Source organism: Echiichthys vipera, assembly GCF_963691815.1.
Source record: "Echiichthys vipera genome assembly, chromosome: 13".
Classification (NCBI taxonomy): Eukaryota; Metazoa; Chordata; class Actinopteri; order Perciformes; family Trachinidae; genus Echiichthys; species Echiichthys vipera.
In genome coordinates this window covers 25,443,626-25,458,001 of record NC_139838.1, presented here as the reverse complement: position 1 = coordinate 25,458,001, position 14,376 = coordinate 25,443,626, and the positions used below count along the sequence as shown (strand labels likewise).

At 43.0% G+C, this 14,376-nt stretch overlaps 2 protein-coding genes across 14 annotated transcripts in view; both read right to left on the bottom strand.

The window, feature by feature from the left end:
- The window catches only part of bmp8a (bone morphogenetic protein 8a), a 40,307-nt gene extending 35,566 nt beyond the window's left edge, over positions 1-4,741 (bottom strand). Inside the window, exon 1 of the mRNA XM_083926111.1 lies at positions 3,547-4,741. Coding sequence (XP_083782237.1) covers positions 3,547-4,078 — 532 coding nt within the window. The 5' untranslated portion in view covers positions 4,079-4,741. The remainder of the gene's footprint in view (positions 1-3,546) is intronic.
- Positions 4,742-8,741: 4,000 nt separating this feature from the next.
- macf1a (microtubule actin crosslinking factor 1a) overlaps positions 8,742-14,376 on the bottom strand; it is a 281,499-nt gene continuing 275,864 nt past the window's right edge. For 12 of the 13 annotated variants that reach the window (XM_083925588.1, XM_083925594.1, XM_083925595.1 and 9 more), the window contains 4 exons: positions 13,913-14,130; positions 12,741-12,863; positions 11,729-11,837; positions 8,742-11,078 (listed from right to left, as the gene is read on the bottom strand). In XM_083925588.1, coding sequence (XP_083781714.1) covers positions 10,834-11,078; positions 11,729-11,837; positions 12,741-12,863; positions 13,913-14,130 — 695 coding nt within the window. In that variant the 3' untranslated portion in view covers positions 8,742-10,833. The remainder of the gene's footprint in view (positions 11,079-11,728; positions 11,838-12,740; positions 12,864-13,912; positions 14,131-14,376) is intronic. The other variant, XM_083925598.1, reaches the window with a different exon arrangement.

Genomic DNA, 14,376 nt, shown 5'->3' with positions numbered 1-14,376 from the left:
AACGACCCCGAGCACAGAGAGGAGACCATGTTTCCCACGGGTGCAGACCGCCGTCCTGGTCCAGAGGAGTTGGAGGAAGGAAGCCATTGAGAAGAGGATGTTTAGGTTTTACGCTTTGACAGATAGGCATCAGGCAGGCTACTGTGGGGTTTGGACAGAAGGACACAGCAACAGTGTTCCCCTTATATTCAGTGAAGCACATAACAATTATTTATCTGCTTTTATCTTATTGACTCATCAATAATTTGCAGATCACAAGTTCCCAGAGTCTTGAAAATGCTTGTTTTATCAAACAAACATTCATAAGTGTTTGGGGAGGAGTGCTTCCTGGACTCAAAGTCATTTAGTTTTATGTGCTCATAAAGATACACAAAGAAAAAACAAAAAGGTTTTTCAATGAACTCTCTTTTACAACTAAAATGTCTTTAATGTAACAGAACACTCATGTTAGACCTACAGACATATAAACCTGACTATACCATTACAATAAAGCATTTTAATGGTAAAAGAGAGTGCCTTGGAGTTTCAATTTTTACATATTTTTTAAAAAGATATGAACTTTACTTTCATATTCAGCACAAAAAGGGAAATACGCACATTTTAGAAGCTGGTTCCAGATATTTTTTGTGTTTTTTTGCTTCAAAAATGATTCAAACGATCAATTGTTGATGAATATTCTGGATGAATGGATTAACAGACTGATTCAGTTTCAGCTCTGTATGAATCAGTACCAGTTATATCCAGTTATTCGTCGACTGTGTCACTAAAATTCATCACATACGGACAATTTAATCACATTTAAAGAAGCGATCGCTCACTATTGATCTGCACTGTTAGGTTTAAAGGTTTGAGACATTATGTTGCAACCTTATGTTTCTTCCTTTGAGCTTATATCTTCTCACTTCACTGGTGAACACGCAGAAACCTCTAGAACAGTGGTCCCCAACCTTTTTCTTAAGGGACACATATTTTTACCATTGTAAACTTTGGTGACCCAACCATGAAAATAAAAATAAAATAAGGAACATCATAACTTCTTTTAACTGAAATACTTTATATTTCAGTTATTTAATAACAGCATGGGACAATGAGGAGAACCTGTGTATGATTACAACATATTCCTTCAGAACATGTACTTTAAAAAAAACCTTTTTTCTTATAACATATTTAAATATATTTCCTGCTTAAATGAATTTAAAAAACAGCTTCAGAACTTGTACTTTTAAAAGTACAAGTTATTTTTATTTAAAAATGAATTTAAGCAGGTAACATATTGAAATATAATAAAGAAAATTAATTATTATAAAATTAAAAATATACATTCTGCTCTAATTGGATCCATTGCTTCTATGAAGCCAAACTCAATCTAACTTTCTTGGTAGCCGCTCTTTTTCTTTTTGACATTCTCCGCAGTCTCCTCTACCTGACGCTTCGCCATCTCTCCCTTAGCTTCGGCCGGCAACGACTGCTGCACGTGAGGCGTTCAAGTCCTACGCTCTCTGTTCCTCGTGATATCGGCCTATAACTTATTCATTTATCTAAAATTTGAAATACACAAATAAATGTTTAATGTGGCCCCTTGGATTTAGTTGATTTTGTCACATATATGAATTAAATGCTGAGCCTACTCATTTATTTAACATTTTAATTACATTAAAATTATTAAACCCCTTAAAATCAAGAGGGCTTCGCGACCCCCCCTGGATCTTTGACGCCCCCCAGGTTGGGAACCACTGCTCTAGAAGACTGTCACAGTTCTGTTTGATAATGTGATTTTATAGTTTTATCGCAAATCCCCATTTGTCCAGGAGATCTTCTTAAGTGGTGCAAACATTTTATACCCAGTGCGTCCGCAGCAGCAGCAGCAGCAGCAGCAGCAGCAGCAGCAGAGCGAGGCTGATGGATTGAGGAATGCTGGGTTGAAATGGAAACCTACCAATATAGTCCGGCCATACTGACATTGGTTTGAATCCTCTCTGTGGGGGTGAACGTTTGTGGAAATTTTGCACAGCGGTTAATAGCCCCGACATGTCACCGTCAGTGTCATCCAGTTCACTCACGGTGTAATTTCATCCTCTCGGAGGTTACGCGTTGGAGCCAAACCGCAAAGTCAAAAACTCTTCCGTCGTTCAAAACTGCTGATACGAATGTTCTCTACGTTTGGTTAAAGGACGGTTTCACATTCGGGGGAATACATTCATCCATTACCTCGCCGTTAATTAGATGTCTGTCAAGAGTTATGAGTTAAGAGCACATCTGAAGATCACTCATTAACATGTGATATGTTGTTGTTTTACCGGATAAAATGTGTGGTTTTAAGAGGGGTCATGTGTTGAACTGTGTCTCCTGGAAGTCCTTGCATTAGGCCAAGAAATAGTCTGGAGCATAACCTCTCCTCTAAAACTATAATGTGTTATTTTTACCCTTATTTCTGTACTTTTGACAAATGGGATCTAACGTGTTTGCTAGTTATCTTTGGAGGTGCTGGTAGTGGAAATGCTAACTGTTTCCCCCCCGTGTCGAGTCTGTATGCTAAGCTAAGCTAGCCGCCTGCTGGCTCCAGCTTCATATTAAACGTACAGATATGAGAGCAGGATAAATGTTTTTATCTTATTGGAACAGTTAAAGCGTTTCACCCCAAAGACCGGTGCGTTTGGACACACCGTGTATAAACACAGCGATCGTGCTCAGATGCAGCACAAAACACCTCTACTTCATCGCAATCGACCCAGCATCCGAAACAACTGACTCACAGCTGCGGTCACTCGCCATAACACAGAAAGAAGCGTCAACAATGACTCGACTTGGAGCAGTGACAAGGTAAAATGTCTCTTTTGTTTTTCATTATTTGTCACAAGTCACTTCAGCCCCTGAAACGGAACAAGGCGAACAAACTTGTGGTTGACAATCCAATTGTCTGCAAGAGAGCGTATTTCTAAAAATGTCAAAATACGCCTCTTCTATAACACCATTTTTATCATACTTGATAAATTACTTTCTCTCTTCTGTGTCCACATGAGCAATTATACTTTCCTGAAAAACCTTTTTTATGTTCTCTCTCCCTGGTGGATAATCTGTGCACTGCAGATGCTAATTAAAACATGTCCCCCAGAGATCTCTGCTGATAACTTTGATGAATTCACAGTAAGAACATTTAGATTGTTACGATGAATATATACTGCACTGAAGCGACTTGTAATTACTTAATATTTTGTAGATGATTTTATAGTAAAATCGTGTTGAAACGAATCAAATGTGACACTGCAGGAGCTTAAGGTCATTTGCCTGTAAATCCCTCATAAGTAGGCAACTTTGCATTTGGTCAAAAGGTCCTAAATACTAAATACTTCAGTTTGAAAAAATTAATTTCTGGGTATTATAAGTACTACTTAAGTACAGTATTTGAGTGATTGTTGCGATCACTGCTCATGCAAACTGTCTGGTTTTCCTTCAAAGTAACACCAAGAATGTAAATGCATCACTTCCTGTGTGCCTCTTTCGTTCAGGGACCACCTACTGTACACAAACAAGTAACAGTTCACTCACCCAGGTTGACGAAGCTCATCACTGTGTCGGCCTCGCTGACCACCGTGCCCAGCGGTGGCGTGTGTGTGCTGAGGGTCGGCAGGACTGCGTGGCTGACCTGAGCCAACCTTTCTGCCGCCCCAAACCTCCCCATCCCGGGTCCGTTTACAATGATTTCATTGCCTTCTTCCTCCCCATCAGCCGACATTGCGTGGTACAGGTCCAGCATGAAGAGCGGCGCGGAGGAGGGCGGTCGCAGCGGCGGATGGGGTCTGGGTCGCCCCGGCAGACCCAAGATGGACAAGATCTCCTTCTGCATCTCCTTCTTCTCGCGGCCGCTGAGCCGTCTGAAGCTGGAGTGGACCAGGGCCTCGGCCTGCTGGCTCCACAGGGACAGGCAGAGCAGGAGCAGCAGGAGCAGGGTCCTGGGGTGGAGAAGAGTCCGTTGGGGTCTGGAGGTGGATCTGGTCGGAAGGACGCTGCTGCTTTTGCTCATGTGCTGCTGCTTCATCTTGCAAAGACAAGAGAAGCTGCGGGAGAAGTCCGAGTCCATGGTTTGCTCTTGTCTCTTCTTCCCTGCGAGATCTCCAATCTTAACAAATAATCCGCTTTTTCTAAACTTAATTCAGTTTATCTTACCTCCAGTGTTTCCAGACTGACAACCACAGTGTTCTCTACTCGCTCCAGTTTGTCCTCCTCTTTCAGACAGATGTGTTTAGAGGAGAGCTGGCTCTGGTCTGGACGTGTTTACCGCCTTAAACTGCCTGTTTATCTCTCCCTCCCCCCTTTGCCTTCCTCTTCTACCTTACTCTAATCTTGAAGGGGGGAAAAAAACACCTCCTCACCCTCCGATCCACTACTCCCTCACCTCTCAGTCGTGCAGTAAAAGAAACAGAGATAATGGGAGTGAGGGCATAATTACAAGCTTTTTCAGCGTGTTTTGAATACAGACAAACTATGCCTCTGTGGAAAAACCGTGTACGCTTTGAAGTTGTAAACTCGGAGGATAGAAAGCAATTTCAGTGATGAGCAGGTGCCCCAGAGATCGGAGTGAAATCCGAGAGCTGTGTCGTCAGATTGACTCCCAATCCTCCATGGCCTCACACGGAGATGAGGTTCACACCTGCAGTGCGTCGACCTTCAACCGGACACCTCATGGGAATCAACTGCTGGAAGCTCTTATCCAGTCATCCTTGAATACTTAATCGTCCATCCAAGAAGCGCTCCCCACCCACACATCTCTGGGGTTCCAGATGTCTTTCCTAAATCCAATTTATAAAAACGATAACTCCAGGAAATTGTTTCCTGATTGTAATCCTTGGGAGAGGTTTCTCCCAGCTCTTGTAAAAGCAGAGCTGTGCTGTGAGTGTATCCTGTGTGTGTGTGTGAAGCTCAGAGAGTGTAACAGTTGTTCATAACCAGGAGGGAGTTTCCCACCCCAACCTCCGCCTCTCGCCCTCTTTCAAGTCTTTAAACTTCTCTCTCCTGCTTACATCCCATCATCACCCCTCCCAGTGGTCTCTTTGGGAGACCTCATCTCTCTCTCTCTCCTTCTTACCTCCACCCATCTATCTTTTCATCTTCTCATGACTGCTTCCTTTCATAGCTACTCAACGTGGAGTCTCTTGGCGAGAATTGGCTACATCAAGTGGCCTGATGCCTGGTTTAATAGCAACAGTTGTCTACTAACATACAACTGACGGATTCACAGTGGATTTCATTTCTCCACAGATGTCAAACTGTGAGTGTAACACCAAAACAAAAGGCAGTAAAGTTACCAGAGGAGTACAATATATAACTGTAAATGTGTAAATCTTTATATTTTTCCTTAAACCTCCAGTCAGTTCGTCCATTTGCTACAAATCAGGCATAAACAAATTAAAACACAAGTTATTTTTACTTTTCACGAGCTCATCTTATCGTTCAACTCCTTAGTGTTTCTGTTCCATTGGTGGGCACACTTACCTTAATATCCCGATGAGAAGACTTTGTGGCTAGCTAGCTTATCATTTTTAGCTAGCTACCTCACTAAAACCAACTTTGTTCTTAAAAATACACAATATATTTTACTACACACTATTGTAAGATCATTGTATAAACTCTTATAACAGTAGCTAGAGGAACCAAAGCATTTTAGCCGGTAAAGTAACAGCAAGAAAATAAGCTAGCTAACACTGCTTCAAAGTTGTTTTTTTTAAGCAAAATACAACAAATCAATAAATCTACATAATGTTAGAGTTAACATCATAAAGTATTTTGAAACAGACACGACACGTGGATAGTGATTAGCTTCCCTGGGTCCTGGGCTATGTTCCCCGCTTTGTATGTGACCCCGGTCTGTTATTAGTTCCACAATCAGTGCTGAATTCCCCGGCAAATAGGCCTATGTAGACCCTAACTCTACCCCCTAACCCTGACTCTAACCGTAACCCTCAACCCTGACAAAATGCTGAGTTAAATCAGTGAAGGCAAAGGCTTAGGCGACCGGGGAACATAGGACCCTGGGAACATGGGGACGACCCCATTTTTAGCTAGCTTAGCTACCTTATTAAAATCAACTTTCTTTATAAAAATACACCAGCCGTTGCACACAGTGTTGATCACCTATATACTATACTACATACTACAGTAGGATCACTGTGTAAACTCTTATAACAGTAGCTAGAGGAACTAAAGCATTTTAGCCGGTAAACTAGCAGCAAGAAAATAAGCTAGCTAACACTTCTTCAAAGTCTTTTATAAAAGCAAAAGACATCAAATCAATAAATCTACAAAATGCTTTAATTGACATCATAAAGTCAAAAACGTATTTTGAAACAGACACGGCACGTGGATAATGATTAGCATGAATGCAACTGTGACGTTCGTATAGCATTAATTAGCTCTAAATGTTAGCGCAAGCTTGCCAGTTAAATGCTTTATTTTCATGGGATTTTAGTTTAACTCAGAATATTATTTATTGATAAGATATTTCTAACTTGTGTGATAATATTTTACTACCTTTGTCAGTTTCAGCTGTACAACGTTGAGGTAATTACTTGAGTATACTACGTTTATTAGAGATATTGCACTTTTTACTTCACTACATTTATTTGACAAGTACTCTAATTTTGTAGATTCAGATTATAAATACAAAATATAATAAACAAAATAATTATGTGGACTTCCTGGCATCTCTTACCAGCTGCCACATTTAAGTGATGCTCATAAATGCGTCTGTTATTGTAATCCAATAATAAAATATGATTCTGAAATGGGCAATTCTGCATAATGAAGACTTTTCCTTTCGATACTTCACATTTCGATACACTGGTATTTCTAATTTTACTCAAGTAAAACATCTGAGCACTTCTTCCATCTTTGGTTAAAGCTCTATAATCTTAAACGTAACTGTCATGCCAACAAAATGGAAAATGCCAATTTTTAACTCCAAAGTAAATCTGCCTCAAGGGAACATGAAACACTTCGGTCAACTTTGAACACTTGTGCTCTGAAGTGGCAGGTTTCGCGCTAAACTGTGCAACACCATTTCCTGTTGAGCCATTCATTAGTTTATCGAGCTTGCCCCGCAGCAGGCCTAATGCAAACACACTGGGTGCATGTGTGTGTTTAAACCAAAAGGACTTGGAGGGAAGAAATGACTCAAATATAGTAGAGAGGTTCAGCCCTGTGCCAGCCCGTGTTTGTGTACTCTTCTTCAAAGCGGCTCTGTGCTTGTGGTCACTTTGAAAGGCATGAATAACACTGACCAAACCAAAGTGACCACGGTTCATTTTGTCCTGGCCGAAAGGGCGAGTCCCAAATGCCAGGAAATTAACGCTCTGCCCATTTTGTTTTTCTTTCCTTTGCACGTCTGCAACTTCGGGGGGTTTTTGTCTGATAATGGTGAAAGGAGTGAGAGAAGAAGTGAAGGAACACAGAGGGAGTAAATGAGGAGTGACAAAGAGGGAATGAAGGGGAGCAGAGTGCCCTTGAAACCATAAAAACCCAAGCTAAAATGAAAAATGACATTCCTGAGAGACAGAAGTGGTGGAACAGAGCGAGGACTGTCATCAGAGAGGCAAGTCTGAGATGACAGATGGACTGCAGGGGTGGACGGGCGTAGATGGATTGAGAGTGGACAGAAAATGAGAGGAGTGAGTGTGTGCACACAGCTGCAGAGGGTGGACTCAGACCTCATCATCATCTCCGGTGGAACCACCGAATAAACAGGACAAAGTTATTTTCAAAGACTCCCTCTCTCTCACACATGAACTGAGACGGTGGGACGGAGCTGCAGGGGAAATAGTACATTATTAAAATGACTTTCAACCATCACCACCATTATCTCCCCTGTGTTTAAGTGAAGAGCCAATGGGATGTGACCTTATCTGTTGCAGGATAATTACCTAGAAATGTCCGGCCCCTGCCTCTGAGTCTGTGGTCTGCTGTCAGGCACGAGTGACTGTCGGCTGTAAACACACTTACATCCACTCAGCTCATTACGATCGATACAAAAACCATAAACACATGTGCACGTAAGCTCCGCGTGAAGAATAAAATCCTTTGTGAGAATTATGTCAATGCACCATTAAAAATGACAATAAAACAAATTAAAAGCATATGAATTGAATCACGCATCGATATTTACATTAAAAGAAAATTTATAAATCATGTCGGCAGTGATGCATGCACACAAACATAGCACTACAACACATAGAGCAGGTCTTTGTAAACATAGAAAAGCTTGAAATCCTATGTTTATATGCACTAAAAAGCTAAATTGTATTAAAAATCCAACAAAAATAAAAAGATTTTATCAGTAAAGAGATCCTACAGATACTTAGCCCACATTCTCCTACAGATTACATTTGGATAGCAATTAATCTGACAGTTATTTTGTCACTTAAATGATAATTAATTGATCATTTAATCTATAAAATGTCAGAAGATTGTGAGAATCATAAGTTCCCCAGAGTCCACGTTGATTTATTCAGTAAAAATGAATAAATTCAACTTATTATCAACGCGGATCAAGAAAAAATCACCATGTTAAGAAGTTTTGGGCACTTTAACTTTAATTAATTAACTTTAATTACTTCAACAATTATCAAAATAGTTGTCCTTTAATTAATTAACCAATCAATTTCAATAATTTCAGCTCATTTACACACAAACATTTTCATTTACGCACAAAGAATCCCACAAAAAAAGAATAAAACAAGAGGCAGTTTTATTGCAAGCATATTTTTTAATACAAAAACAGAACAAAAAAATTGTTTATAATTTTAGTTTTTTGACTTTTACACCACGGACTCCTGGTAACACCTCCACGCTCTCGTCATCACACTGAGAGTAGCACAGCATCAAAAAGGCGGGGGACTCGTCTCCGGCGTTCCCGAGTCCCCCCTCCCCTCAGAGAGACAATAAATAAATAAAAATCACCTTAAGATGTCTTCTTTCTTACTGTAATTTCATTAGCTTTTCATAAACTTCACCTCTTACACTGAGATGACACGGAGACGACTCGGCCCTGTCGATGACGGGCATTTGAAAAAACAAAAAAAAAGCCTAGAAGAAGAGACGCTAGGGCGGGACATGAGGGAGGAAACCTGCTCTCATTGGTCCGCTCTGCCCGGGTCTCCTGTCGTTCATATTTGTAGTTCTCTCTACACATTAAGGGCAAACCCCTTTGGTCATGGTCTGGGAATTGTAGTCGTTAGCGAAAGAACAAAGAAGGCTGCCACCGGAGTCGGCGACCTAGTGAATAATGTCGTGTTACAACAAAACGCACGCAAACAATGTCAGAGAGCGGAGCGGACATTTTCCTCGGTACAAAAAAAAAAAAGAAGCAATTTCTTTAACCATAATACTAAATCACTCTGAGCCGACGGTGATATGACATGAAACTGAAAAATAAATAGACTTTCCTTTCAAGCTAGATAACAAAAGTACAACTGGATTATAAATTAACCAGAGAACAACGAGAGAAGAAGAACAAAAAATGACATTCGCAAATGAAAATGTTTGCATACAGTGACTCAAGTCAATGACCTCTATCGTTTCCTGTAACAATGACACACTTTAAACACAACACCTTGTGTGAGAGATTGTGTGTGTGTGTCTGTGTGTGTGTGTGTGTGTGTGTGCGCGTGCTGCCGGGTTGCGAAGGGCAACGCAGCGTATAGACGTTAAGGTGGAACTGCGGAGGACGAGACAATTAGTGCATGCTGGTTGTCGAAACTCCGCGAACACGGTCATTAACATCGGGTTAGGTTACACGTGTTGTATATTGTCAGTGTGTGCTGTTAGTTGAGTGTGTCACCGTAAAAATAGTCCCTTTCTATCGCCGCTTTGTGATTTTGTGTGTTGGATTGTTACGCCGGCATGTGACAAAACCACACCGCCCTTTGCTAGAATGCACACACAAGGCTGATCTTAACGTTCCAGCGGCCGGGAGGAGTCTGCGCTGCGGTCTTTGAGTGTGCGAGTGTTTGCCCTCAGCTGCAGCAGCACCACCACCGCCACCGTCACCACCACCGACCCTCGGAGTCTGAGGTTGGCCGGTGTCTGTGTGTGTGTGTGTGTGTCTGTGTGTGTGTCGGACAGTGTTTCCCGCCTCCTGAGCTCTCCACACGTGGTGTCTGCTTCTGCAGATCTGCTGAGGTGACCGTTTTTTTTCCTCGCCCACCAGTCCGGAGGAAGCGACATGGCAGTCGTTGCATATTTTCTTTTGAAACTCATCGCTGAGGCATCTGGCCCGCAAGCCAAAATAATGACCCGCAATTCTTCCTTTCTTTTTTTTCTAATGTCATTTGGGCTTTTTTTGTTTTTGCAGCCGTGGTGGTGTGTCCCACTCCCTACCCGCCTCTGTGTTAAAATGTGTGTGTGTGTGTGTCAGTGTGGTCTAAAGCAGTTTAAAGACTTGTTGTCTATTGCTCTGTCTGGTCGGGACAGAAGTGTAAGTAAGGCAGCATCACGTCAAGTCAGTTGGAGTTTGGTTCCACGCTGATGGGGAACTTTTGAAGGACGAAACAGGAGACTGGAAGGCAAAACGGGGTCGTTTCCAAAAGGGGAAAAGTCGGTTCTGACCCCAAAGATTCTGGCCTGGGACTGCCAGACCAGAACTCTTCTCCTCTTGTGCATGTTTTCAGTCCAGTTATGAGACCAGGGAAAGAGTGAGAAGGAGGTTCATCCTATCCATCTCCTTCTTTCCCCTGCAAAGTGTCAGTCATTGTGCAGAAACTCTACACAAGCCCTGTTCGAGCGGAGGGACCCCCAAAATGGCCGATGAGTATCGGTTCTACTCCAGTTTCTCTGTGGCGAGAGTTATTTCTTCGCAGCTCCCGGGGGGTTCTTGGGACTGGGCGCCTTTTTGGAGATGGTGGGAATCTTGGAGGGTTTGGCCCCGGGTCGTCGCGGGGTGTCCGAGGCGTCGGAGCAGACGGAACGAGAGTCCTGTAGCTCTGACGCGTCTGAGGCATCGCTGCCGCGGCGACTGCTGGCTCTGCTGCCCGCCCGGCTGCCGGCTCGGCTCGTCGGCCCGCTGGCTGTGGATGCCCCTCGCTTTGGGTCTACGGAACAAAAAGGGTTTAATGACATTTAGGCTGAGGTTTATATTGTGAATTCAGTCAACCCCTTATTTTTTATTTAACAAAGTCTGATGGTCAAACTTCTCACACACCGCTGAGACCCAGGGAGACGTCTCAACATCTACTCCTCAAATCGACATGTTTCACAGACACGTTCCAGCGCCAACATAACGTTCACATTTGTGGTTTTAAATTAAAAAAATTTTTTTTAAATTAACTAAGAACAGACCAGCGCCCCCTGGTGGCTGGCTGCAGTATAAACATTTCAATGGGATTTCCTTGCTAGGCTACAGCCTGGGTCCTTGTTAACTTCCTGTCAGCTACTCACACTCACATTCAGTGTAAAAGGAAATGCCCTGGGACACATTTAGAGTCCTTATGTTTATAACTATGAAATGGTCATAAACTCCATGTTTGCAGATGAGACTTAGACTAAAACAAACAAAATCAAAGCATCAAATATCTCCAAAAAATGGTTTCTGTCATTTCAGATAGTTGCCCAGTGTGACTGTAGACGCTTAATCTTGTTTCATGTGATGGAAAACATACTTATAATAGATTTTCTTTTTATTTCCACTGATCAGTGAATATTAAATGAGTGTAGAGGACACACAAGGCGCCCGTCGTCTCACCAGTCCGTGACGGTTTGCTGGCGTGCGTCGTTCCTCCGTTCTCTCCGCTCAGCGAGCCTCGGCTCGAGTGGAACGTCGGCCGTTTTAGTTTGGACCCCGACGTCGCCCCCTGCATGAGAACACAGGGAACATCAGCTGAGGATAACTTGACGGTGGAGGTCATGTGACTGATGTGCATCACATTAGACACAAACACCACATCGTCATATTACTCTAAAACAAACAAACAAACAGCACACAGACATGGACACAACAAATATCTGATAACAAATGAAAACTAGACACACAAAGACATCGTAACACACTCATTTCTACAAATGATGGACATCACTATGAGGATTTGTTATATCACATTATTTTGCTTTATAAAACAGGAGTAAATCACTGGGCTGCAACTCATGATTGTTGTCATTTTTGATTAATATGCAGATTATTTTCTTGTTTAATCATTAATTCTATAAAACAGGGAAAAGAGGTTTGTTACAGTTTCCTAAATTTTCAATTTGTGAATTTAATAATTCAATTCATCACCTTATCGTCAGGTACGACAGATAATAAGAGTGGGTGACAAAAAAAGGTCAAGTTAAAAAAAGAAAGTTATTTTTGCTCAAACTGCTTTTAAGATTTCTCCACATTCAACTTTCTCTCAAGTCAGAATTGTACTCTAACATCTTCATAAGGTCATGAATACACAGTTTATGATATATCGCCCTTCAATCTTCAAAATCTCCTTCGGTCTTTAGCCTCCACGACCACGTCATGTTTATTCTCAAAGGTCGGAACATTTTCACAACCCCGAGGAGATGAGGTCATCTTAAATCCAGACGTGAAAACCGCCGAAACTTCAAAAGTTTTCACATCACAGCAGCAAAAATAAACACAACTTCTACGCGTTGGTGTGTGTGTGTGAGCCCCCGGGAGTGTGCGTTAGTGCTTTAGCGCGTTCAAGTTGGGGTGGGGGTCGGGTGGGGCAGGGAGGTGGGTGGGTGGGTGGGTGGGGTGAGTGTGTTACCTCGTGCCCAGGAGTGGTGTGGCTGTGACCGAGATCTGGGCAGCAGTGGCACTTGGTTGGCGTTGGAGTTTTACTGTACGCCAGCCAGGGCTTGGCATAGTCACGCGAGTGAGTATGGGAGGACTGAAGGGAGGAAGGGAAGGGAGCAAGCAAGGAAGGAAGGAAGGAAGGAAGGGAGGGAGGAAGGGAGGAAGGGAGGAGTAGAAGGAGAGCAAAGCAGCAAAAGAGAGAAGCAAATGGAGGAGGGAGTAATGGAGGGAAGGGGAGGAGCGGTAGGAGAGCCAGGAAGTTCAGCACGGTGTATTTTTGTGTAAGAGCAGATGGTTTGATTTTTAATATTTTTTTTTTTTAAACAGAGGACCCAACAATGCAGGAAGGACATTTTTGGAGGCAGGTTAGCAGGAGTGACAGGAGCGAGGGCAGAAGGCAAAAAGATGAAAGACAAAACAAAGAAACAAGAACAAAAAATAAAATTTCACAGTTAAGGATGGTGGTGATTTTTGACAACAGGAGGATGACAACAACAACAACAACTGAACAATGTGTAACGTAAAACCATAAAACACACATACAAAGTCACTAATGTGCATTCATTCACACACACACACGCACACACACACACACACACACACACACACACACACACACACACACACACACACACACACACACACACACACACACACACACACACACACACACACACACACACACACACACACACACAGACACACACACACACACACACACACACACGCATCCACTGACAACAACACTATTGAGTCTGCTGGAGTGTTTGTCCTCACACTGACTCACAATGTTTCTATTTGACGTCACAGCCTCAAAACACACACCAGTGGATCAGCGTAAGGTTGCTAAAACTTTGACACTTTTCAATACCATATGTTTTTAAACCCTGCAAAATCCACATTTAATTCATGAGTCCAAAGTATCAAAGCTGTAAAACACATTGACAGTGGAAGAAAATCAACATAGTGTTTGTTTGTGTGACCTTTTCTGCACCAGCACTGTTGGCAGGTCATTCATTAAAAGTGTCTTTTTACATGGTATCAAAGGAGGTATTGATTCTTTTAAACTAGTATTTCAAGGTTTAAAATTCTGGACGTGACAGCCTGAGATCAGTGTCTGCCAAAGACAAAAGAGGCTCTTACCCTGGATGATGCTGAGGCTGTCGGCGTGGCGGGGGTGGAGGGAGCGGAGGGGAGAGAGGCGCCACTGTGAGAGGCCGATGAGGAGGAGCGGGTGGGTGAGGCGTTGCGGGAGCCCGGTTTGGAGCGTCGACCTCGGGTGCGGAAGGCGGCCAGACCCTGAGACGCTCCTTCGGGAAGGATGAACTTCTCCCTCAACTCCAGGTTGGTGCGACCTCGAGCTGCGGGGAAACAGAGGAAGAGAAGGCGAATTAGTCGGTTCGTTTGTGTCAGCGCGCAGCTTTTCCTCCAGCAGGGGGCGGCAGAGGCAGCGGGCAGAGTGAGGGAGAGAGTCGGTGCTTCCCTGGCTGCAGACATCAGAGTCCGTGCATGTTTCATTTGAGAGTGCACGTGAGCAGAACGAGTGGAGGGGTTGAGGGGTTCGGAGAGACCTAAGTGCACTTTGGTTGGGTTGTTTTGTCGGGGGG